Source organism: Mesoplodon densirostris, chromosome 5 (genome assembly GCF_025265405.1).
Source record: "Mesoplodon densirostris isolate mMesDen1 chromosome 5, mMesDen1 primary haplotype, whole genome shotgun sequence".
Taxonomy (NCBI): domain Eukaryota; kingdom Metazoa; phylum Chordata; class Mammalia; order Artiodactyla; family Ziphiidae; genus Mesoplodon; species Mesoplodon densirostris.
In genome coordinates, this window is record NC_082665.1 from 68053489 (window position 1) to 68077631 (window position 24143).

The following is a 24143-nucleotide window of genomic DNA, read 5'->3' on the forward strand; positions in this document are numbered from 1 at the left end:
TTCTCTTGTGCTGGATTCTCAAGGCCACCAGAATACTAACAGCACTGCAACTTTTCTGAGAAACGTGGTACAGGTGAATATGGAAAAAACTCGAGAAATAATGATATAACTTCCCTCTTACCTCTGTCGTCTTCTGCCACTTCCCCCAGCACCAAAATATCTGAGGATCTTGTGCACTAATATCCAACTACTAATAGTGTATTACACTTTGTTTATAAAGCAACTGTCTTTTAAAATTCTGATGAATAAACATAAAAGAGCTCTTTGATAACTGATTAAGAATATAATAAACACTTCCTATGTGTACATTGTTGAGCAAACTATAGCATAAGTAAATGGATACACAGGCTTCTGATACTTAGACCAAACACAATTTTTAAAACTGAACTGCTGGTATAGTTTCTCATAAATTAATTTTATTAAAACAGAAAAAAAAAAGTCAGTTATTCACCTCTGACTGGGATTATAAAATACAGTCTTTTAGCATGAGTATTCACACCATGCCACAGAGAAAGAGGCACTGAGGGACTGATGAGGGGGTGTTTTCCTTCTCTGGCAGTGTTACATTAAACTGCAGTATAAACATCTGATCTTAAGATCAGAATACCTCTTGAAGAGGTGTAGCTTGCTTTATAATACCTAAGTATTGGAAATATATTAATTGCATGAATTGGGAGAGGGAAAGGAAGAAGAAATGGCAATTCATGAAAATCCATTCCTAGACTACATCCATACCAAGTCTTACCACTTTATAGAATTCTTAATTTACTAGCCAGTGCTATTTAAAAATACCACTTCAGAAGTCTTACACCGATACTGGATGAAAATCACACACAACACCTAACCCTGGTGGTTTATGTGAAACCAAATCCTTATCTGCCTCTGGCTCCTTCAGGGGTCTGTATCACCAGTATCTGAATCCTGGTTGGGATGAAAATGACCCTGAGACAGCAGTTTCATTTTCTTCATGCTCAACCAGACAGACGAAGATCCAAAGTGCTAAGTACGTATTTCAAGCGTGTGTTCTGAAACTGTTTAGAGCCACAGTAAACTATAAAAGGCAATTTCATAGATACTCTTTGAGAGCGAATATAATCATTAAACTTGATATTTTGCCTCAAAGTTTTTTCATACTACAGAAAATAAACTCATATATGTTTTGAAACTCTCACTATAAAATTACTATCATAAGTTCATCAAAACTTGAGGGTTTCTATTTTCATGAAGTAGGTGAAAGGGTAATCTCTATTTTTTCCATGTGATTGTACCTACACCAGGGTTCCCTACAATCACACATCAAAGTCCTTCAGCTCTCCCCAGCTGGCACCTATTTTCACTTTCACTTTCAGTTTCACAGAGAGTTTTATAGCACTTTCCATTTCATTCTTGACAATCTGAGCTACCTACAAAAAAAAAAAAAAAGAGGTTAACAAACTCTGCCCAATCAAAGAACGTCTACCAGCCCACCCACTGAGGTGATAAACCAGACTGGAGCTCTTTACCTCATGGTGCTTAAAACTCTAAGTTGGAAAAGAGCCAGGCATCCCACACTAGTCTGCACTGACAAGCAGAAGCTCTGCCAGGTTCACTAGACTGCTCATAGCTTTGAAATCCTCAGGGCAAGACTCCAAATTCTCATCTAACTTCTCGCAGACAAAAATATCCCTGCATCAGGAATTTCTTTTAAAATGAGTTTAAAGCTGAGCACTCTTAGTTCTTTCTCTACCCTTAAGGATTCTACTTTTCTATAGCCATCCTGGGGCTAGGGAAGGGTTCCAGAAATCTCATGCGTCTTAGCCTGACCTACAGTGTCTTAGCTTTCTGTAGAATGGATATGAACACTGCAAAAATACCTGAACAACATCCTCTTCTGCCACTTCATATAAGAGTTCATCATGGAGTTGAAGGATAAAGAAGCCTCCTCTGATGGGAGAGAACATCCCTTGCAGTTTTCTCTCTGGTAACAATCCTACCCCATGAGAAAAGTAGCAAAACTGATCAGCATGTCACTGTGCTGTGGGAGTATTTTTTTTTTAAGAGAGATTTTGGGAAATTATAATTAAGAGATTAAAACACAAAATTTGGAGCTATCAAGAAAATAACTAATTGCCGGCTGCCACCTATCATGTAAACTCAAATCTCCACCTACCTCCTCCCAGAAATGAGGAGTCTAACAAAGACATCAGTAAATGGAGTTGATTGACACTCCTTGATGTCTTTTTCTAGCCAGAAGTGTCACCATGGTAGAATTGGTGATTCCCCAGTTGGACCACACACTCTAGACAAGTAATTCTAAACCTAGGGTCCAAATATGGACTTCAGAAAATACACAGATTCCTTGAAGATATATGAAAGGGTCTATGTCTGTACATTTTTCTTTGGAGATGATGTATACCTTTTCAGAAGATTCTCAAAAGAACTCATGAATCCAAAAATGGTTTTAAAAATCACTGTATTATAGTTATTATAATATAGTTATTATAGTCACTATTTTCTAACTAGTGGGCCTAGTGGTACAGATTATGCCCCTCTGATCACTAAAATAAGGTTCAACATTAATACTTTTAGAGTAACTGCCTTCCATTGTTTGCCCGTTTCTCAGAGCAGTCCTTCCTTTTTGCCATCCAAACTTCCTATACTTATTCTTCAGGACAGCACAAATACCGTCTCCCTCAATATCTGGTGCTTCCCTCAGAGAGAGTTCTTTAGCTGTCACTACCTGCAGCCCAAGTTTTCTCAAAGGTGGCTCTCACAGGGTAAGAGAACAAAGGCAGATGAGGCAGGGCAAGTTGCTTCCATACCAGGGCCGCAAAGGCTGTGCATCTGTTTGCCAGTTTGGCTAAAATCTGATCTGACCCATTGGGCCCCACTTATCTTACATCACTGGCTGTCTGGATGCTCTAGTTTTTCTGCTTTCTGATCGTTATACCTTTGTCCTCTTGATTTCCCTTGGTTACGTGGCTTCTGACCCAGAATGCCATGATCCTCCTGTTCCCTGTGTGGTCTGCTTCCTCAGGCTGAGCTCCCTTTGATCCCACTGACCTACTACTGCCTTTAACTCAACATGACACAATCAAGTCATCCTCAGTGACATACCCACACTAAAGAGTGATACCACCTATATCTTCATTTTGACACTGCATCATTCTGCTGTGAAGAGTGAGGTAAATATTTCACAGTCAGGTATCATATCTTCCTTTCCTTAGCAGATTTAAAATTCAAACATAGGTTGACAACTTTTACTTCTAAATGCTCCAAAGCACACAGTACAATGTTATTCCCCAAATAAGTTTGACCATACATCCTCTTTCTACAAATATAAGAGTGTGAATGTGTGCATGTGTTCATGGAAAGTCATGAACAGGAAAATCAACATCTTCTTAAGGTGTGGTATGAGGATCGAAGAGGATCCCAGAGATTCTTTCAAAGCATCTGCAAAGTCAAATTATCTTCCCAATAACACCCAAAGGTTATTTTCCTTTTTCAGTCTCCTTCTTTTGTAAGTGTACAACAAGGTGACCAATTATCTTGGTTTTAGCAATGAAAGTCCCACATCCTGGGAAACCATCAGTCTCCCACAGACTGGGACATTCATCATCCTCTACAGAGGATTTTCCAGAGATTACAGAACAGGTAATATTGCAACAAACTGAATGCAGAAAAATATAAGAGACTCCAACTGTCATCTCTTAAGCCAGACATTAAAGAGATTTTCAGAAAAAATAAAACCACTCATCACGAATTCTTTTGTTGTTCTGAAAAAAATGTAGTTATTTTCATAAAAATATGTTACTTATGTTAACACATGGTGGGTTCATTATTGTTATCTGTAAATGTTAATAAATGTTTTTAATTCCCAGTTTTAATTTCTAATATGGTAAATATTAGTAGATATAACACACATAAACAAAAGCTCTTTGGGATCCTGTCTAAGAGTGTAAAGACATCATGAGACCAAAATGTTTGAGAACTGCTGAGAAATAAATAAAAATCATCTCCCCTTTTCTTTTCTGATGTAATTAATCTCACCATGTTATAGCAAGGGCCTCATTTATGAACAAACCTGTTCTGTCATTTTGGAGCATACTCTCCCGATGACCATGGGATTTGAAGGTTGAGTGGAAGGTTTCTAATTGCTTCTGAATATTAACTGTGGCTATTTTGACAATATCAGCCGCTGAACCTTGGACTCTTGTGTTGATAGCCTGACGCTCAGCCTATGAAAAACAACAATAACAGATACTCCATCAGACACGCCAGCATGGTTTCATACCTGCCTTTAGCGTCCACAGATTAGTGCTCACATGTGCAACCAGACTGGAAATCTGGAACTGAGATGTGACCCAGGGCATCCACTATAAGCTGTATCTTAAGAATAACAACCAGAATGATCCAGGGCTCTAGATTCTGGGCTATCATTCACATGAGGATAGACTAAACAGAAGGTCAGATTGCTTCAGTTTAGAAATCTTCAACAGTTAGGAACCAAAAACTACATTACACTTAAAATGTATCTAGAAGCTCAAAATTATTTTTAAAAATATATTATCAGTGTTCTAAACTTCACTTTAAAGGATCTATTCCTCAAAATACAATTCCTCTTAACACTAAATAGATATAATTAGAATACCATTCTTTGTGATGTGGGTTGGAATGTTTCAAGCACATCCCCCATATCAGTGGCCTCTCAGTCCTATGTAGAGTTTGGCCACAGCAAGTCTGCAGCCCTCTGCTATGAATCAGAGCTTTTTATGGGCTATTGGGCCTAATCGTTAGCTGCTGGTAAAAATGCAGATCCTAGATCCCCAGGTATTAAATTAGAACTTCCCTGAAACTACTGCTGCCATGAGCTTCTTGGCAGGCAACCACAGCTGCTAAAAGTGAACATCCTGGGGCAGTAGGAATAGGGGTCTAGGTTAATATCCAAGATGTAATCTATCCATGAATATCACTCCTGTTGTTCCAAAAGGGCTCAGAAAATGGGAAGGGTCTACTCACTGCAGGGATCTATGTAACCTGAGAGGTGTTCTCATAGTTCCCTGTTACCTGGGCTACATCCAACTCCTAGTATGTTACATACTGGTTAAAGAGATAGACTTTTTAACTATTGTTTTGTCAAATGCTGATGAATCCATTCTAAACTCACTCAGTTGTCACTGTTTAAAGAGTGACTGAATTTCAAAGTTCTGACTGCTCCCCTTCTTGAAACTATATGCCTCTGTGCAGTGGATTATGTTATTGTTGCTATTACTTGCTGCCTTTCTCTGTTAAGTCCCATGGCCCCCACCCATTGCCATGTGATTCAAAGTGTTTTTCACTCTAAAAGAATGGCCTTGACTTGTTTTGGCCAATAAAATGTGAGTAAAACTGACATACAGCACATGCAAGGAGTTTTAAAAGCTATCTAACACTGTCACAAAAAAGGGCTTATCCCAGGTAGGTACTTTTCCTTATTCTGAATTTTAGAATGAAGAAAATACAGAGCAGAGGCAGAGTCAACCCAGAGCCAAACTATAACATGAATTAAAAATAAATATTCTTATTATAAGTCACTGAAATATGGGAGTTGCTTTTACTGTGACACAAGCAAATATAACTAAAATATATAATTCATTCTCATGATACTGTACTTCCCTGATTCTATTCCAAAATAAGAAAACTTGGCAGTCTCAGCTTTGTGTCCCACAATCTCAGTCCCTTCTCATCACGAGTGTTTTCATATACATAAAAATATATAGGTTTCTGGTAATAGGAGATTATGCTATTAGGACTAATCCTTCCACTGATAACCAGAAAAGGTGGTCAGAAAATGCCTCTTTGAATGAATCAGACAGGAAAAGGGAAGTGAAGAATTATAGAACCTAGAGAACTGGGAGAGAAAGGAAACCAAGGAGGTGATCCTGGCATTGGAGGCCATCCTTTCTCCCAGGGAAATCAACAGATTCCAGAAGAGGCAGCTGAAAGGCTAAGAAGCTGAGCAGAACTTGATGGTCTTGAAATATTTGGGTTCACAGCCCAATAAGTAGGAGGCCTGGTAAGGAGGTGAGATAATACAACTGTTTTTATAGAAAACTAAGAAAAACAAAAGGCAATAGGAACAGACTACAGGGATTCAAGTATGAGCCATATTTGACTACAGACTATTATCAAACCTATTAGACTATAAAATGATCATGTTATCAAGAAAATAAAAGACAAAATTGAATATTTCGGCAGAGAACAAAATACCATAAGAACCAAATAGAAACTCTATAACCAAAAAAATTAAAACAATAGAACTTAAAGCATTTAAACAGTGCTTTCCCTATAGTTTGGTGTATGTGTGCAGTGGGGAGATAGTATTGACTTGGAGAGAAGATAAAAAGGCCTTCTGGGGTGCTGGAAAAGTTCTATATCATTTAGAACCTAAAAGCTCAATAGTTGCTCAACAGCAAACTGAAGAGCAAATCAGCCAACTGAAAGATAAGTTAGAAGAAAATATCTAGAATTAAGCATGATGAAATATAAACATGGAACAGAGGATACGAAAAATGAGGAATTAAAGAGAAAAGTTTTTAAAATTTATAATAGAAGTTCCAGAAAGAGAGGAGAGATTTCGATGAAGCAATGACTGAAGAAGAAATGACTAAGAATTTTCCAAAATCAAAAAAAGATCTCGGGGCCTCCCTGGTGGCGCAGTGGTTAAGAGTCCGCCTGCCGATGCAGGGGATACGGGTTCGTGCCCCGGTCTGGGAGGATCCCATATGCCGTGGAGCGGCTGGGCCCGTGAGCCATGGCCGCTGGGCCTGCGCATCCAGAGCCTGTGCTCCGCAACGGGAGAGGCCACAACAGTGAGAGGCCCACATACCGCAAAAAGAAAAAAAAAAAAAAAAAAAAAAGATCTCAAGGTGCAGATTCAAGAAGTCCTAACACCCTCAAAAACAGATCGGTTAAACACACACACACACACAGGCACATGAAGTTAAAAAAAAAAAACCCACAGGGGCTCCCCTGGTGGCGCAGTGGTTGAGAGTCCGCCTGCCGATGCAGGGGACATGGGTTCGTGTCCCGGTCCGGGAGGATCCCACATGCCGTGGAGCAGCTGGGCCCGTGAGCCATGGCCGCTGGGCCTGCGTGTCCAGAGCCTGTGCTCTGCAACGGGAGAGGCCGCAGCAGTGAGAGGCCCGCGTACCGCAAAAAAACAACAAAAAACAAAAACCCACAAACTTAAGCACATCACAGAAAATCTGTTGGAAACCACAAGGAAAGAAAAATACTGTATTAAAAGCAACCTAGAGAAAAAAGGCAGATTGCATTTAAAGAAGAAACAGATCAGGGATAGGCAAACTACAGCCTACAGGCCAAGTCTGGCCCATCTCTTGTTCTGTAAATACAGCTCTACTGGAACACCGCCACACTCACTCATTTATGTAGGGTCTATGGCTGCATCTGCACTAGAACAGCAGGCCTGAGTAGTTGTGATGGAGACTCTGCAGCCTACAAGCACATATTAAAGGGAGCTTACTTTTTCTGACACAGACACTATTAAAAACCTAAAGGAAAGTTCTACTTATTGGTAAAATATTTAAAATTTCCCTCTGAGACCTGAAAATTGGCAAAGATACTCACTATCACTAACTCTATTCAACACTGTCCTAGCTAGTAAGTCAAGCAAAAGTAAACAAAAAAAAAAGAATAAGACTTGGAAAGACAGTTATAAAACTACTTTTTTTTTAACTTTTTTTTCCCAGATAATAACTGTGTAGATAGAATACCTAAAAGTATCTACAGATAAAATTTTGTAATTAGTAAGTAATATTTGCAAGGTTTCTAGACAAAAGAACAACAATAAAGGCAATTATCTTTCTGTACCAGTAGTAAAGGGTTAGAAAACGTAAAAAGGGAAGGAAAAGAATTAAAAATTTAAAAAGATGTCATTCACAACAGCATGAAACTTTTCCAATATCTAGCTATAAATTTAATAAAAACCTTGTAAGATCTCTTCCCCGAAACTATACATCATTAGTGAGATAATTTTAGAAGACCTAAAGACCTAAATAAATAGACATATATAACATGTTTATCGACTGGAAAACTCAAATTTATAAATACGTCATTAATCCCATCTTGATCTATGAACTTAAGGCAACTGCAATTAAAAAATCCCAAAAGGATTTTGTGTTTGTATGGAAATTCACAAGCTGCTTCTACAATTCATATGGAAATGCAGAGAACCAAGAATAGGCAAATATTCTTGGGGGAGAGAAAAAAAGCAAGTTGGGAAAACTTACTTTACCATATATCAAAACATAGTATTCAAGAAAAAGCAAATTAAAACTACAAGATACTACTTTACACCCACCAGAAAAGTTAAAATTATGTTAACTTAATAGCAAATGTTGGCAAGGATGCAGAGCATTGAGAACTCAAACTTATACGGGAGGACAAATTGCTACAACCACCATAAAACACAACGTGGCTTTATCTACTGAATTTGAAGATGAGAGCATTTCTATGTCTACTGCTTTACCAAACATAAACGGAAACATATGTGCACCAGGAACCTTGAACAAGAATAATCAAATCATCAAGATCCATAATAGAAACCCATCCAAATAGAAAGTTCTCCAAACTAGAAACCCATCAACAGAAAAATGGATAAATTGTGGTATATTCATATAACAGAGATATATACCTACCCCAACATGAAACAACATAAATGACTTGCCTAATGTAATTTTGAGTGACAGAAGCTAAACACAGAATACATATATATGATATATAGAGAGGTCAAAACAAAACCATAAGGTTAGAGGTTATACTGGTTATTTCTGGGAAGGCAGTGTATGGTGATTAGGAAGAGGCATAAGGGGAGCTTCTGGGGTGCTGATAATATTCTATTTTTTGGTTTGTATGGTAGTTACATAGGTATAGCTCTATGATAATTTACTGAAATTTACATTTGTTTCTTGTGCTTTCTCTATGTTTATTTTTCAGTACAGTAAAAGTTGAAATAAAATGTAAAACCAAACTAAACGAAAACCAAACAATAAATCTGACTATATTTACTCCATTTCTGATTCAGAGGGGCGCAATTTTTTTTTTCCTCAGCAACAACATAATGAATCAATTAGAACTCTGACTCCTAAGGATTTGGTATAAAAAGACTTACTCTCACATTTTTAACTTCAAAAATATTAGTTTGTTAAAAATTATATGGTTCATTAACATTAATCATTCTATCCTCCATTTTTCATTGTGTAAATACCAAAAAACATAATCAATCCCTATTAGATCAAGCCCAAATTTCTCAGCCTGCCATTAAAAGCCTTCCAATAGCTGATTCCATCTGACCAGTAGAAAATGATCTATTCCTAAGTGACAACTCAAACTTTCCACTCCTATCAGATTGGCTTCCAGCCAATCCTTACTCAAACTCTTAGTCACCTGTGATTATCTTTTTCTCATGCCCATCAATTAAATTTTAAATAGTCTTCAAGAATCTGTTTAAGTCCTACCTCCTCTAGAAGCCTAAATAACTGAGTATACATGCTACTTTTATATTTTTTTAGTTTGCTTTATCTCTTCCAATACATTTTAAGACTTACTTTTCCTAGTGCATCAACTACAGTGCCTACTTCACTTGGAGATATGGTAAAAGGCTGATAAATATCTGACATCTGTATGTGGATATATGGGAGGCAAGGGAGTGAAGAAGTAACAAAACCCCAACTATTCCTCCATGGTCCCTAAGAGCATTATTGCTCTGAGAGATTCTAGCTCAAGACAGTAGTTTAGCAATTTGGATGCTGGATATTTTCATTACATACAATGTGTAGTAGGCACTGATACACAAAAGTATGGGGTAAGGGCAAAATACAACCAGTTAAAATAGGAAGGTTTGGACTATAACAGAAACTTAAATGCTCAGATACACAAAAAGTGTACAGATACACTTTTATGGATCCCAATGATTTCAGAAAGAGATTTCAATCATAATTTGAGTAAATACTATCAATACATCTTTTGAATGATATTAAAAATAGCCTTCTTTACTATTTTGGGTATCCTAATAACCTCTGATGAACCAGTGCTTTTAAAATAAATAAATAAAAGGAATGAACCAAAAAATACCACAATTCAATGACTGGCTAATCTCTGAAGACACTGGCAATCTGGTGTAATATGACAAATTAGTGTATGATATCTGAACCAAAGAACAATTAGCAAATGTAAGAACTAAGTTTACATATAACTTATTACCAAAGCTAATAAATAATTGACTTACTAAAACAGAACATCTTTAACTGAAATATTATTAAGTGAACCCATATTTACATTAGTCTCCTAAAGAGACTGTGTTCAGCAAATATTGGCATGTACCATCACTACAGAAGTCCTTAATAAAATAGAAGATCCAATTAATATGCTAGTGATCTCTAAAAGGGACATTAGCAGGGTTCAGTCTTTGTTGAAAAAGTACATGTCATTAAAGTTAAAAATTTAAGTTAAAAATCCAGAGAAATTTCAACATACATGAGCTTTGTGATAAGGGTTGTTGTCTTTGATTCCTGGTAAATATCTATGCCTTCCCAAAATGGTCTGAACAAATCCATCTCTTTTACAATTCTTCACTGTCTCTCTCATGAAATGATTAATCCCTACAAAGAAAATGAAGAAATAATTACAACCAATGTCCATCCTTAATCTCACTCACTAGTTTCAATATAGTGAAACATACCAAAACTTCACCATGATTAACATTAATATCATATCAAAATTTTGCATATAAACTTTCATTCACTTTTTCTTCCAGTTTTATTGAGAAATAACTGACACACATCACTGTACAGCATGACAGTTTGCTTTACATATATTGTGAAATACTGCTCGTTTAGGCAGCACATATACATATATTGTGAAATCATTACCACAATAAATTTAATTAACACTCATCACCTCATATAGCCATGAAAGTTAGAAACAAAAAGAACTTTAGAAATGACATAATCTCTGTTTTTCAACCACCATCACCAACAACAAAAAATACAAAACTAAACTCCACAACAACGGAGCAGGTACTAAAACCTAGATGGACCATAAGACTATTCCATGCTACTTTTCACAGGGTTCTGTTCTTTGATCACACTAACCCTCTTTTACTCTTTGAGCTTATCTTTTCCAGGCTTAATACATTCCAACAGCTCCTTGTTACCAACTATGCTATGATTCAAATAGGACCTAACTGAAACTAATGCATGAAGTTGTAATATTTTATTAGAAACTTACACAACTCACTTCTTAAAATTCAAAAAGACTACATATAGTATATTACTCAAACACATTCATATTCCCTATACCAGCATTCATCCTTTGCTATATAGGTCCGTTATTAGGTCTTATGACTCTCCAGGATGAACTCTTTGCTTCAGATGGGTCAGTCTCTTCATTGCTCATTCCTGTCTCTGAGCTAGAGAGGTTCTTCTCTCCTGGAACATTCTTTTTCTATACTCTTTAAAACACATTTAAGTACAGAGACTGCTGATCTATCATTATTCTTTTGTGCAATTTCTGCTTTCTCACAGCTCTGCTCATCCTAAATAATAAACACTAATGCCTCCCAATTAAAACCCCTCATTTGAGGATTTCTATTGTGCGGCTGGCACAGATTGTGGGTGAAAGGAAGGGGAGAAACCCTGCCAAGTGCAGCTGTTGGTGATATCTGACTACTAGAATAGGAATTTCAGAAAGCAATCAGGCTCTCATCTTCTCTTCAAGAATTACTGTGATACTGCTGAGTAAAGAGCAAAGAAAAGGATGAGATTTAAGAGACTACACCTCTATGAATTCTCTTACCTGACTCCTGTAGGAAGCCTTCAAATATTCAGAGATTGCAAGAACTACTTTAAAAAAACAATCAATGCTGAGGTATAATTTACATACAATAAACAATGCTGAGACATAATTTACATACAATAAAAGGCACTCACTTCCGGTGAAGTTTGATGCATTTTAACAAACGTACACACCCCTCTAACAACCACAAGATACAAAACATTTTAATCACCTTCACAGTCAGCTCCCCATTATCAGCCTCAAACACTAATGGATCTACTTTATTACACTGTATCTTTTTCATGTTCTTGAATTTCATAAATTACACTGTATGTTCTCACTTGTGTCTGCCTTCTCTTGCTAAGTAGCATTCCATTGAAGAGATATACCAAAATCTGTTTATCCATAATCCTGTTGACAGATATTTGTTCCTGTTAAAAAGGAGACAGCGGGGCCAAAATGGAGTCACTTGTGCTAAACCCTATGTCAGCAAACTAAGACTTACTACCTAACCAAACTGCAGCCTCAACACCCCCAGGAATGTAACCTTTAACCAGTCAACCTGGTATTACATGGTCAGCACTAGTGAGGTTATCCACCCAATAGGCCCTTCCATTCCACTTAGGAGAGTGACCTTGCCTGAAACAATGCATTCTTTGCTAATATTTCCTTTATCCACCTACCCCCTTTCTGCCTTTAAAAAACTTTCCTCTTCTACAGTTTGGTGGAGCTCCTTTCTAGTGCTAGATGGGATGTTGCCCGATTCATGAACCATTGAATAAAGCCCATTTGATCTTTAATAAATTTACTCAGTTGATAAAGAAATGGAGTAATAGATACAGAGAACAAACAGATGGTTGCCAGAGGGGAGGGAGTTGGGGGGAGGAGAAAAATAGGTGAGGGAGACTAAGAGGCACAAACTTTCAGTTACAAAATACATGAGTCACAAGTATGAAATATACAGTGTGGGGAATATAGTCAATAACTATGTAATATCTTTGTATGGTGACAGATGACAACTAGACTTACCATGGTGACCATTTTGAAATGTACAGAAATATCAAATCACTGTGTTGTATACCAGGAATTAACATAGTTTATAGTTCAAATATACTTCAAAAACAAACGCATAGAAAAAGAGATTAGATCTGTGGCTACCAGAGGTGGGGAGTGGGAGGAGAGGGAATGGGTGATGGTGGTCAAAAGGTACAAACTTCCAGTTATAAGATAAGTAAGTACTAGGAATGAAATGTACAACATGATAAAGCTAATTAACACTGTTGAATGTTATATATGAAAACTGTTAAGAGAGCAAATCCTAAGAGTTCTCATCACAAGGAAAAAATCCTTTTTTTCTATTTCTTTAATGTTGTATCAATATGAGATGATGGATGCTCACTAAATCTATGTGGTAATCATTTCATGATGTATGTAAGTCAAATTATTATAATGTACACCTTAAACTTATAAAGTGCTGTGTGTCAATTATAACTCAATAAAACTGGGAAAAAAATTTCTTTAATTTACTCACTTGGATTTTTGTTGTTTAACATTTCCAGTCTTTGGCTGTTATGAATAAAATTGCTATAACATTCACATACAAGTCTTTCTTTGGACATATGTTTTCATTTTTCTTGGGCAACCATCCAATAGTAGAATTGCAGAATCATACAGTTAAGTGTATGTTTTACTTTATATGAAAGAGCCATAGTGCCTTCCAAAGTGGTTGTACCATTTTACAACCAATCAGCAATGTAAAAGAGACACAATGTTTTTAAATTTATCATTCTAGTGTTTCTATAGTGGTATCTCTTTATGGTTTTAACTTGCTTTTCCCTGAGAACAAATGATGATAACACTTGATGTAGTTATTCACTTATTTTCTTTTGTGAAGTGTCTGTTCAAATTTTTGAACTTTATTTTATTGTGTGATTTACTTTCTTAGTATTGAGTTGTAAGAGTTCTTTATATATTCTGGATGCAAGTCCTTTGTTAGATAACAGGAACTATAAATATTTCCTCTCAGTCTGTGGCTTGACTTTGTATTTTCTTAATGGTGTTTTTTATCAATATTTATTTTTTATGACTAATTCAGTGTTATTATCACCTAAGAAATTGTTGCCTACCTCAATGTCATAAAGCTCCTCTCTCTTTTCTTCTGCAAGATTGATGGTTCTAGTTTTTACTTTTAGGTCTGTGGTTCATATCAAGTTAATTTTTTTTTTTTAATTTTTTAGCTTTTTGTTTTGGACATTTTTTTAAATTTATTTATTTATCTTTGTTGTGTTGGGTCTTCGTTTCTGTGTGAGGGCTTTCTGTAGTTGCGGTGAGCAGGGGCCACTCTTCATTGCAGTGCGCTGGCCTCTCACTATCGCGGCCTCTCTTGTTGCAGAGCACAGGCTCCAGACGCACAGGCTCAGTAGTTGTGGCTCACAGGCCCAGTGGCTCCACGGCATGTGGGATCTTCCCAGACCAGGGCTCGAACCCGTGTCCCCTGCATTGGCAGGCAGATTCTCAACCACTGCACCACCAGGGAAGCCCTCAAGTTAATTTTTGAATGTAGTATGAGATAAAGTAGAAGTTCATTTTTTTTCCATACTGGTATCCAGTTGTTCTAGCACCAATTGTTGACATGACCATCTTTTCTCCATTGAATTACCATGGCAACTTTGTTGAAAATCAGTTTACCATATATGTGTAGGTCTATTTCCTGATGCTCTATTGTGTTTCATTGTTCCTTGCATCTACCCCTATACTTATCTTGATTATTGTAGTTTTATAATAAATTTTGAAGCCAAGGTGTGTAAGTAATCAACATTGTACTTTCCCCCCACAAAATATTCTAGTTATTCCAGGCCCTTTGAATTTCCATATAAATTTAGAATCAGCTTGTCAAATTTGACACAGAAGTCTAATGATATTTTGATTGGAAATGCACTGAACCTGTAGAACAATTTACAGAGAACCGTGATCATAACAATATTGTGCCTTCTAATAAATTAACATGGTAAAACTCACATTTACTTAAGTATTCTTCAATTTCTCTCAGGATTGCTTTGGAGTTTTCAATAAAGTCTTGCACATACTCTGTTAAATTTATCCCAAGTATTTCATGTTTTTTGATGTTATTGTAAATGGTTTTATTTTTACTTCATTCACTAATTGTTTATTGTTAGTATATAAAAATACAACTGATTCAGGGACTTCCCTAGTGGTCCAATGGTTAAGACACCACACTTCCATTGCAGGGGGCATGGGTTTCATCCCTGGTCGGGAACTATGATCCCACATGCCATGCTGGCATGGCCAAAAACAGAAAAAAAAAAAAAAAAATACAACTGATTTTTACAAACTGACTTTGTATGGTGGGAACCTGTGCCAAATTTAGTTATTTGTTCTAGTAGTTGTTTTTAATGAATTCACATGATTTTCTATGTACAAGATCATGTCATGTGTGAATAAAAGTTTTTCTTTTTGGGGACTGGGGACAGGATTGATTACAAAGGGGCATAAAGGAACTCTTTGAGATGATGAGGTGATGGTTCCATACCTCAGCTGTAATGTAGACAGTATGATTGCGTGCATTTGTCAAAATTCATAGAACTACACAACTAAAAAAGGTGAATTTTATTGTGTGCAAATTATCTCAATAAACTGCCAAAAGAAGAGAGAATTTAAAATGGTGATATTCAAACTGCTCTATAAAAGCAATTTTTCTCTCACAGTTTCTGGTACATTTACTCAATGGTTTACTGTTTCAAGATAAAGCTATGTAAACCTAAAGCACAGGACAATTCCTAGATTTTATAAGATTTTCACAACGACACAGTAGCATATACATCAACTTCATTTTGCTATTCCATTTCTGTCCCTACTTTTATGAAAAAAGCACATCTCTAAGTAAGGTTGATGTTATTTAATCAACAATGCTTGATGAAAACTTCTGTTAATAGAAAATTCTGTAACACAAATTTTTAAAAATATTATATGGAAAGAGAGTTGAGAAGAATAGTATCTAGAAGATAATTAACATTCAATGCTTCCTTACCAGTATATCTGGATTTGAAGGAGTCGATGTAAAAAGCAGCATCATTTTCTTTAATACCCATCTGCTCTCCCAAAGATTTAGCTCCCATTCCATAAATGATTCCATAGCAAATCTGAAAGGGACTCATCACACTAAGTACATTATAGGTCATAACTACATAAAATGCAAACATAAAAAGTTCATTAGGATTGAGATTTGGTAAACTTTTCATGGTGAATCGAAGAAATGATTAGATTTGCTTTGGTGGGTTAGATCCATAGAAGCTGATATCCAGTGAGCACCTTTACTGCCTTTTAGCAATACTTTTTGAGGTGCAGGGAGAAAGAGAAGAAGGGGCAGAATATGAATGAATATGAGTATGTGTGTGTTAAGAAAATAACCCTAGTGGTTTAAAAGGAAATATTTCTGACTGTCATTTATCCAGAAGTCTTCAGAGAAGCTTTCTACTCCTCATAATACTTCATTAACTGCTGCTTAAAGAAGTGCCTAGGAGTCAGGAAAGAGAAGCATTACAAACATTCCTCTCCTCACCTTTGAATAGCACTAAAAAAGCAGGAAGAGTAGACTACATGGCTTCATAAATAGGGAGGACGTCATTGGAAATAAATATCCTCTTCATCTCACAGCCACCTGAAATCCCACAATTGCAGAATTCATTTGGGTTAAACACAAACTTTCAAGAAAATTTTGGGAGTAGTGGAGGAAAATGGTTTAAATAGGTCAGTAAAGAAACTGATTTAGTAATAAGTATTGCCTGGGTTCAAATCCTAGTTCCACCATTTACAAGAGGTATTATCTTGCACAATCTACCTTGTATCTCAGTTTCTTCAACTATAAAATGAGGACAGTAATACCTACATCATGAGTTTGTTAGGATTAGACGAGTTATTTTATATATGTGTATGTGCGCACATGCGCATGTGTGTGTGTGTGTGTAGGATACCACCTGACATAAAGATCTATATAAATATTGTTAAATAAAATTTAAAAAGATAACTTGCAAAAAATGATTATTAAAATCCAAAATACTTTCCAAAATAATTTTTTTTAATTACATTGAGAGGGATTTTTTTCGCTCCTGTTTTCTTTTCCTTTTAGGTCTTTTTACACTTTTTTTCTTAATTCAGATATTACTTAGTGCTAGCTGATATCTCAGCAAGACTGAGATCTAGATTAGATGGTTCAGTGCATGGCGATTCAAGAAAAAAAACTGGTATAGCATAAACACTATTAAATCATGCAAGAACTTATTAAATAGAGGCAGCTATCATCAGTGTATAAATGTTTAGATTATGGAGTCAGAATGTCTAAGTTCTTTCATTCTGAACTTATCCTGGCTCCACCACTTATAGCTATATGACCTTAAGCAAACTACTAACTTTCTGTGCCTTGGTTTCCTCCTATGTAAAATGGGAATAATAAGACCTATTTCGTGTATTTACTACGAGGATTAAATATTGGAATATTACCTATTTAACTTAGGGTTTGATTCTTGCTAAATGCAGGATTTAATCTGAGAGGATTAAATAGAGAAGACAAAACTGGCTTTCTAAATAGTGGAAGAAACAAGTGTTGGTGCTAAACAGGCAGTGGTGAGAGGAAATGTTTCATGCCTAATGAGCCAGTCAAGAATCACAGCTGTGAGTAACAAGAAGTGTAAATGTAAAACTAGTAAAGCAGGATCTTAGAGGTGGTGTGCCTTTACCTCAGCCAACAATCCTGCTCTCTTGAAAAGGGCATCAGATTTCCCACAGGTCACGTGATAAACAAGTATCAGTGTTAATTTAGGCCAGGGAACAGTGTGAATGTGGCCTTTGATCTTCCCTGTGCCCAACAGTCATCCAGGAGTAGGAACTAATATGGGCCCATGTGAAAAGTCCAAGGGCAGTATGAAGTTTCACAGGCAGATTAGCTAACCAATGGCCTCAAAAAACTAAAAAGCTGGGTTTCCCTGGTGGCGCAGTGGTTAAGAATCTGCCTGCCAATATAGGGGACACGGGTTCGATCACTGGTCCGCGAAGATCCCACATGCCGCAGAGCAACTAAGCCCGTGCGCCACAACTACCGAGCCTGCGCTCTAGAGCCCGTGAGCCACAACTACAGAGCCCACATGCCGCAACTACTGAAGCCTGTGTGCCTAGAGCCCGTGCTTCGCAACAAGAGAAGCCACTGCAATGAGAAGCCCATGCACCACAACAAAGAGTAGCCCCCACTCACCGCAACTAGAGAAAGCCTGTGAGCAGCAACGAAGACCCAACACAGCCAAAAATAAATAAATAAAGTAAATTTATTTTAAAAAAATAAATCTTAAAATAACTAAAAAGCTAATAGTTATTGATTATAATCCGCAGCTCAGCAATATTTATTTTTCAACAAACATTCAGAGAGCACCCTTCTATAAAAGGCACCATGGCTCAATGCGTGTGAATATAAAAAGATAAATATATGTGTGCTTACAGGCTAGAGATTTTAAAAATAAACACACACACACACACACACACACAATATCTACCACCACCACCACCACAATATCTACCACTAATGCGTATAGATTTCCCAGAACTAAGTAGGCTTGGACTAACTCTACCTGATTCTTTCTATTGACTCTACAAAGGAAAATATGAGTTCCATGAGACAGGCTCAGATGAATGTTGTGAAAAATCCAAAGAGGGAGAAATCACTCCTCAACCACAAATGACTGAGATAGTTAAAAAAATTTTTTTTGAATCGTAAAAATTCTCCTCATTTATGTTAAACATGTTCAGTAAAGACCACCTGTTTTGCTTGTTGCCTCAGATCATCCCCAACAGACTCTGGCTCAATCATCTTCCATTCAGCTGCAATACTCCTGAAAACATCAGCTCCAGTGTTTAGTACTTGAATGAGACGATGATCGTGGGATAAATGAGCCAAGATCCTCAGCTCAAGTTGAGAGTAATCAGCAGCTAATATTAAACCACCTGAAATAGAAATGATTTTAGGAAAGTTGGTACAAAGACAAAACCAACTTTTAAAACACTAAGCAGGATGACAGAAATTTAGTTCCAACATACAACCGTGAGATCATGTAAAAAACTCAAATCAAAAAAAGCTAAAACCTTGCTCTTAATATGATGCAATTCAGCTCTGTAACACATAAAAATTTTTTGCTTAGCTTTCAAGGATATGTAATATATGTAAAGCCACCCTTGACCTCTGCCCGTTAACCCCTGTGGTAGTGCTTTCCTCAGTGTTCCTATAGCACTGACACATAATCTAAAATGGTTCTTTCATGCCTCTCCCACATGACACTGAGCCATTAGGGATGGGAGACAATCTTCCTTTGCATTCTGCAGAAATGCACAGTTCCTGGTACCTAATAGGTCCTTAACAAATGGTTGTTGAAGGAATGAATGAATGAGTGAATAAAGAAACTGGTTTCTAATGTGTGCTGACATTTTAAGGGATGTGGAGAGAAATGTGTGCTCTGCTTTGAAAATAAACTTTTTCAACTAAAAAAGGTCAAGTGGCCTGTATGTGAAAAAGAGTATTCAAATAATTAAGAGGATTCAAATAATTTATCTGTGGACTAGAAATGACTGGATATGCATGGCAAAAACAAAATAAAACAAGCAAAAGCATGGTTAAAGTAGAAAAATATTTGCAACTGATATCACAAAGGACTCACTGCTATATTGTATAAAAGAGGTGCTATAAATCAAGAACAAAATATAAACAAGCAATTCACAGAACTAATAAAAACAAAAGAACCTTAAACCTGCTTAAATTCATTCACAATAAAAAAAATGCTAATTATAATAAGAAACAATTCTTTTCTACTTGTAAAAATCCAGAGGTTGGATGGCACATTCTGTGGCAAGGCTGTGGAGAAAGAAACACTCATACATTGTTACTTGGAAGTAAATGGTAACTGTGTCCCATTAGATGGCAATTTGACAATATCTATCAAAATTAAACAGGCTTTTTACTTTGTGACTCAGTAAACAAGCCCACAGGTTGCTGCAAAGATTATCTGCACACAGATTAAACTGGTTTACGTTCAAATTTCTTTACTGATAATCACAAGTCTTCAGCATAAAAATATTAAACATGGGGCTTCCCTGGTGGCGCAGTGCTTGGGAGTCCGCCTGCCGATGCGGGGGACACGGGTTCGTGCCCCGGTCCAGGAGGATCCCGCATGCCGCGGAGCTGCTGGGCCCGTGAGCTATGGCCGCTGAGCCTGCGCGTCCGGAGCCTGTGCTCCGCGGCGGGAGAGGCCACAGCAGTGAGAGGCCCGCATACCGCAATAAAAAAAAAAAAATTAAACAGGCTTTTTACTCTGTGACTCAGTAAACAAGCCCACAGGCTGCTGCAAAGATTATCTGCACACAGATTAAACTGGCTTATGTTCAAATTTCTTTATTGATAATCACAAGTCTTCAGCATAAAAATATTAAACAAAAAACCAAAGCAAACAAGTGTATACGGAATGCTTATGCTTGTGTAAGAACAGAGGAAGAAAACAGTACATATTCATACTTGCTTGTATCTGCATAAATAAATACTGGAAGGATATATAAGAAACTCAAATATGTAATTAACTATAAGAGTTATACATAACAGGGTAGCTAGGACAGGGAAGGAAGCAAAGTTTCTCAATATATACCTTTTATATATTTTGATTTCTGAACAATGTGAACGAATAACCAATTCAAAAATATATAAATACTGATTGGAAACAAATGACCACAACTTTTATGGCCTTTCTGCCCTAAACAAAATAAAACTGGACAAACTATATGAAATAACAGTTTTCAGATGGTCAATAGGCAATGCAGGACTACAATCCCTGAGAAAGGGGAAGGAGAGGGGAGATAAGAGGAGCCATGAAACTGTCTCAAGTTTCTGAATGGAGGCAGCACAGGGAAAAAGATGAAACAAAGCACTGTGGTCTCTGAGCTGGAAGAAGAAAGTGTAATTTGGGCCTGCTGAGGCTGCTAGAACTTGTGAAATTTGGAGAGAAAGGAACTGTGCATAAAAGGATCACCAGAAATATGTACACTAATCCCTTTGGATTTTGACTAAATACTAAACTGTGCAGGGAGAAAGTTCAGAGAACCAGGCAAAGAACAAACACTAAAGAAATAGCTATTATCGGGGCCTCCCTGGTGGCGCAAGTGGTTAAGAGTCCGCCTGCCGATGCAGGGGATACGGGTTCGTGCCCCGGTCTGGGAGGATCCCATATGCCGCGGAGCGGCTGGGCCCGTGAGCCATGGCCGCTGGGCCTGCGCATCCGGAGCCTGTGCTCCGCAACGGGAGAGGCCACAACAGTGAGAGGCCCACATACCGCAAAAAGAAAAAAAAAAAAAAAAAAAAAGAAATAGCTATTATCAAAGTTCAGCTATCAGCTGAACTACTTGAAGAACATACTCTTGAATGTTGAAAGATGTTCAAGCTCTGACCAGACTGAGTGGAGAAACCCTGCTGAACAACTTGAGCACAAAGTAGAGACCGCAGTAAGGCCAAACCTTACAATGATGGTTAATGTAGCCCTAGAGTAAAGGCTACTCTAAACGTCTGCTCACAAAGCTTTAATAGTCTCAAAATGATCAAGCTGATGTGAAAGTAAATTAACTGCCTGCCAGAAGAAAATGCTATAAGTGAAGACTACAAAATCCAAAAGAGTTAACAATGTAGTAACCATAATGTTCAGCATACAATAAAAAAAATACTAGACATATGAAGAACCAGGAAAATGTAACTCTGACTAGGAGAAAATTCAGTCAATAGAAAAATGACTCAGAAACTACAGAGATGATGGAATTTTAATATGTTCAGGAATTTAAAGAAATATAAAAATGATGATGGAACAAATAGTGAATTACAATAAGGTGATGAAAACTATACAAAAAATTAAAATTCTAAAACTGAAAATACAATATCTGAAATGCAAAATTCACTAAAAGGATATGACAGCAATTAGACACTGTAGAAAAAAAAGATCAGTGAACATTAAAACAGTCAATAGAAAATATCCATTGCAGTACAGAGTTTAAATAAATGAAGAGAGGGGAATAAAGAAGAAAAGAAAACAAGGTTCAGTGATCTGTGGGACTATACTAGTGGTATTACACATGTATATTTGGAGTAATAGGAAAAAAGGGCAAAATAGGGACAAAAATATTATAAGAAATAATGGTTGAAAATGTTCCAAATTTAATGAAAAATATAAGCACATAGATTAAGAAGAAGAAAAAAAAAAACCTAAGTTAACTCAGGAAATTCAGCAAACTCAAAAGCCCAAATAGTAAAGCATAAAAAAACACCCAGAGACTCACACCCAAATCAAATTGCTAAAACTGAATAACGAATTTAAAAAATCAAAAAAGCATCCTGGGAAAAAATATATTATGCTTGGAGGAATAGCAAGAAAAATAGTGGTGTACTTCTCATCAGAAATAATGCAAACCATAAGCTAATGGAAATATATATTTAAAGTGCTAAAAGAGAAGGACTATAAACCCATAAATCTATGTCAAATAAAAAAAATCTTACAAAAGTGAGGATAAAATGGAGAAATTTAGACATGGAAATGCTAAGAGAAATCACTGTCAGTAGAACTGCACTACAAAAAAAACCTTAAAGTACTCTGGGTGAAGAAAATTGATAATAGATGGAAACTTCAGTCTACGTCAAAGAAAAAAAGAGTGCCAGGAAGGGTAAAAAAGTGAACAGATAGAAAAGACACTTTTGTTTCTTGATTTCTTCGAAAGGTCATAACTGTTTACAGCAAAAAAAAAAAAAAAAAAAAAAAAAAAAAAAAAAAACTACATAGAAAAGTTTATAATAGTCATAGAAGTTAAACATATTACAAAAAATGGGAAATGGGGGCTTCTCTGGTGGCACAGTGGTTGAGAGTCCGCCTGCCAATGCAGGGGACACGGGTTTGTGCCCCGGTCCAGGAAGATCCCACATGCCGCAGAGCGGCTAGGCCTGTGAGCCATGGCCGCTGAGCCTGTGCGTCCGGAGCCTGTGCTCCGCAACGGGAGAGGCCACAACAGTGAGAGGCCCGCGTGCCACAAAAAAAAAAAAAAAAAAAAAAAAAAAAAGATAATAGAGGAAATAAAACAATAACAAAAATAGTCATTTAAAGTTTTTAAAAAAGAATAAAGAACAGATAGAACAAAATACAAATGACAAGACAACAGACTTAAATCCAACCATATATCAAGAATTATTTTATTTTTTTAACATCTTTATTGGAGTATAATTGCTTTACAATTATAAATTATAATTAATTTATGTGTGTTAATTTCTGCTTTATAACAAAGTGAATCAGCTATACATACACATATAGCCTCACAACTCCTCCCTCTTGCGTCTCCCTCTCACCCTCCATATCTCACCCTTCTAGGTGGTCACAAAGCACTGAGCTAATCTCCCTGTGCTATGCGGCTGCTTCCCCCTACTATCTATTTTACATTTAATAGTATATATAAGTCCATGACACTCTCTCACTTCATCCCAGCTTACACTTGCCCCTCCCCGTGTCCTCAAGTCCATTCTGTATGTCTGCATCTTTATTCCTGTCCTGCCCCTAGGTTCATCAGAACCATTTTTTTTTAGATTCCATATATATGTGTTAGCATACGGTATTTGTTTTTCTCTTTCTGACTTACTTCACTCTGTATGACAGTCTCTAGGTCCATCCACGTCACTACAAATAACTCATTTTCATTCCTTTTTATGGCTGAGTAATATTCCACTGTGTATATGTGCCACATCTTCTTTATCCATTCATCTGTCAACGGACACTTAGGCTGCTTCCATGTCCTGGCTATTGTAAATAGAGCTGCAATGAACATTGTGGTACATGACTCTTTTTGAATTATGGTTTTCTCAGGGTATATGCCCAGTAGTGGGATTGCTGGGAAATATGGTAGTTCTATTTGTACTTTTTTAAGGAACCTCCATACTGTTCTCCATAGTGGTTTTATCAGTTTACATTCCCACCAACAGTGCAAGAGGGTTACCTTTTCTCCAGCATTTATTGTTTGTAGATTTCTTGATGATGGCCATTCTGACCAGTGTGAGGTGATACCTCATTGTAGTTTTGATTTGCATTTCTCTAATGATTAATGATATTGAGCATCCTTTCATGTGTTTGTTGGCAATCTGTATATCTTCTTTGGAGAAATGTCTATTTAGGTCTTCTGCTCATTTTTGGATTGGGTTGTTGTTTTGATATTGAGCTACATGAGCTGCTTGTAAATTTTGGAGATTAATCCATTGTCAGTTGCTT

At 36.8% G+C, this 24143-nt stretch overlaps 1 protein-coding gene across 3 annotated transcripts in view; it reads right to left on the bottom strand.

Moving 5' to 3' along the window:
- Positions 1 to 444: 444 nt before the first annotated feature.
- The window catches only part of POLQ (DNA polymerase theta), a 124324-nt gene continuing 100625 nt past the window's right edge, over positions 445 to 24143 (bottom strand). For 2 of the 3 annotated variants that reach the window (XM_060098984.1, XM_060098983.1), the window contains exons 25-30: positions 18638 to 18822; positions 15863 to 15974; positions 10516 to 10640; positions 4064 to 4217; positions 1854 to 1969; positions 445 to 1403 (exon numbers count right to left, since the gene is read on the bottom strand). In XM_060098984.1, coding sequence (XP_059954967.1) covers positions 1290 to 1403; positions 1854 to 1969; positions 4064 to 4217; positions 10516 to 10640; positions 15863 to 15974; positions 18638 to 18822 — 806 coding nt within the window. In that variant the 3' untranslated portion in view covers positions 445 to 1289. The remainder of the gene's footprint in view (positions 1404 to 1853; positions 1970 to 4063; positions 4218 to 10515; positions 10641 to 15862; positions 15975 to 18637; positions 18823 to 24143) is intronic. The other variant, XM_060098986.1, reaches the window with a different exon arrangement.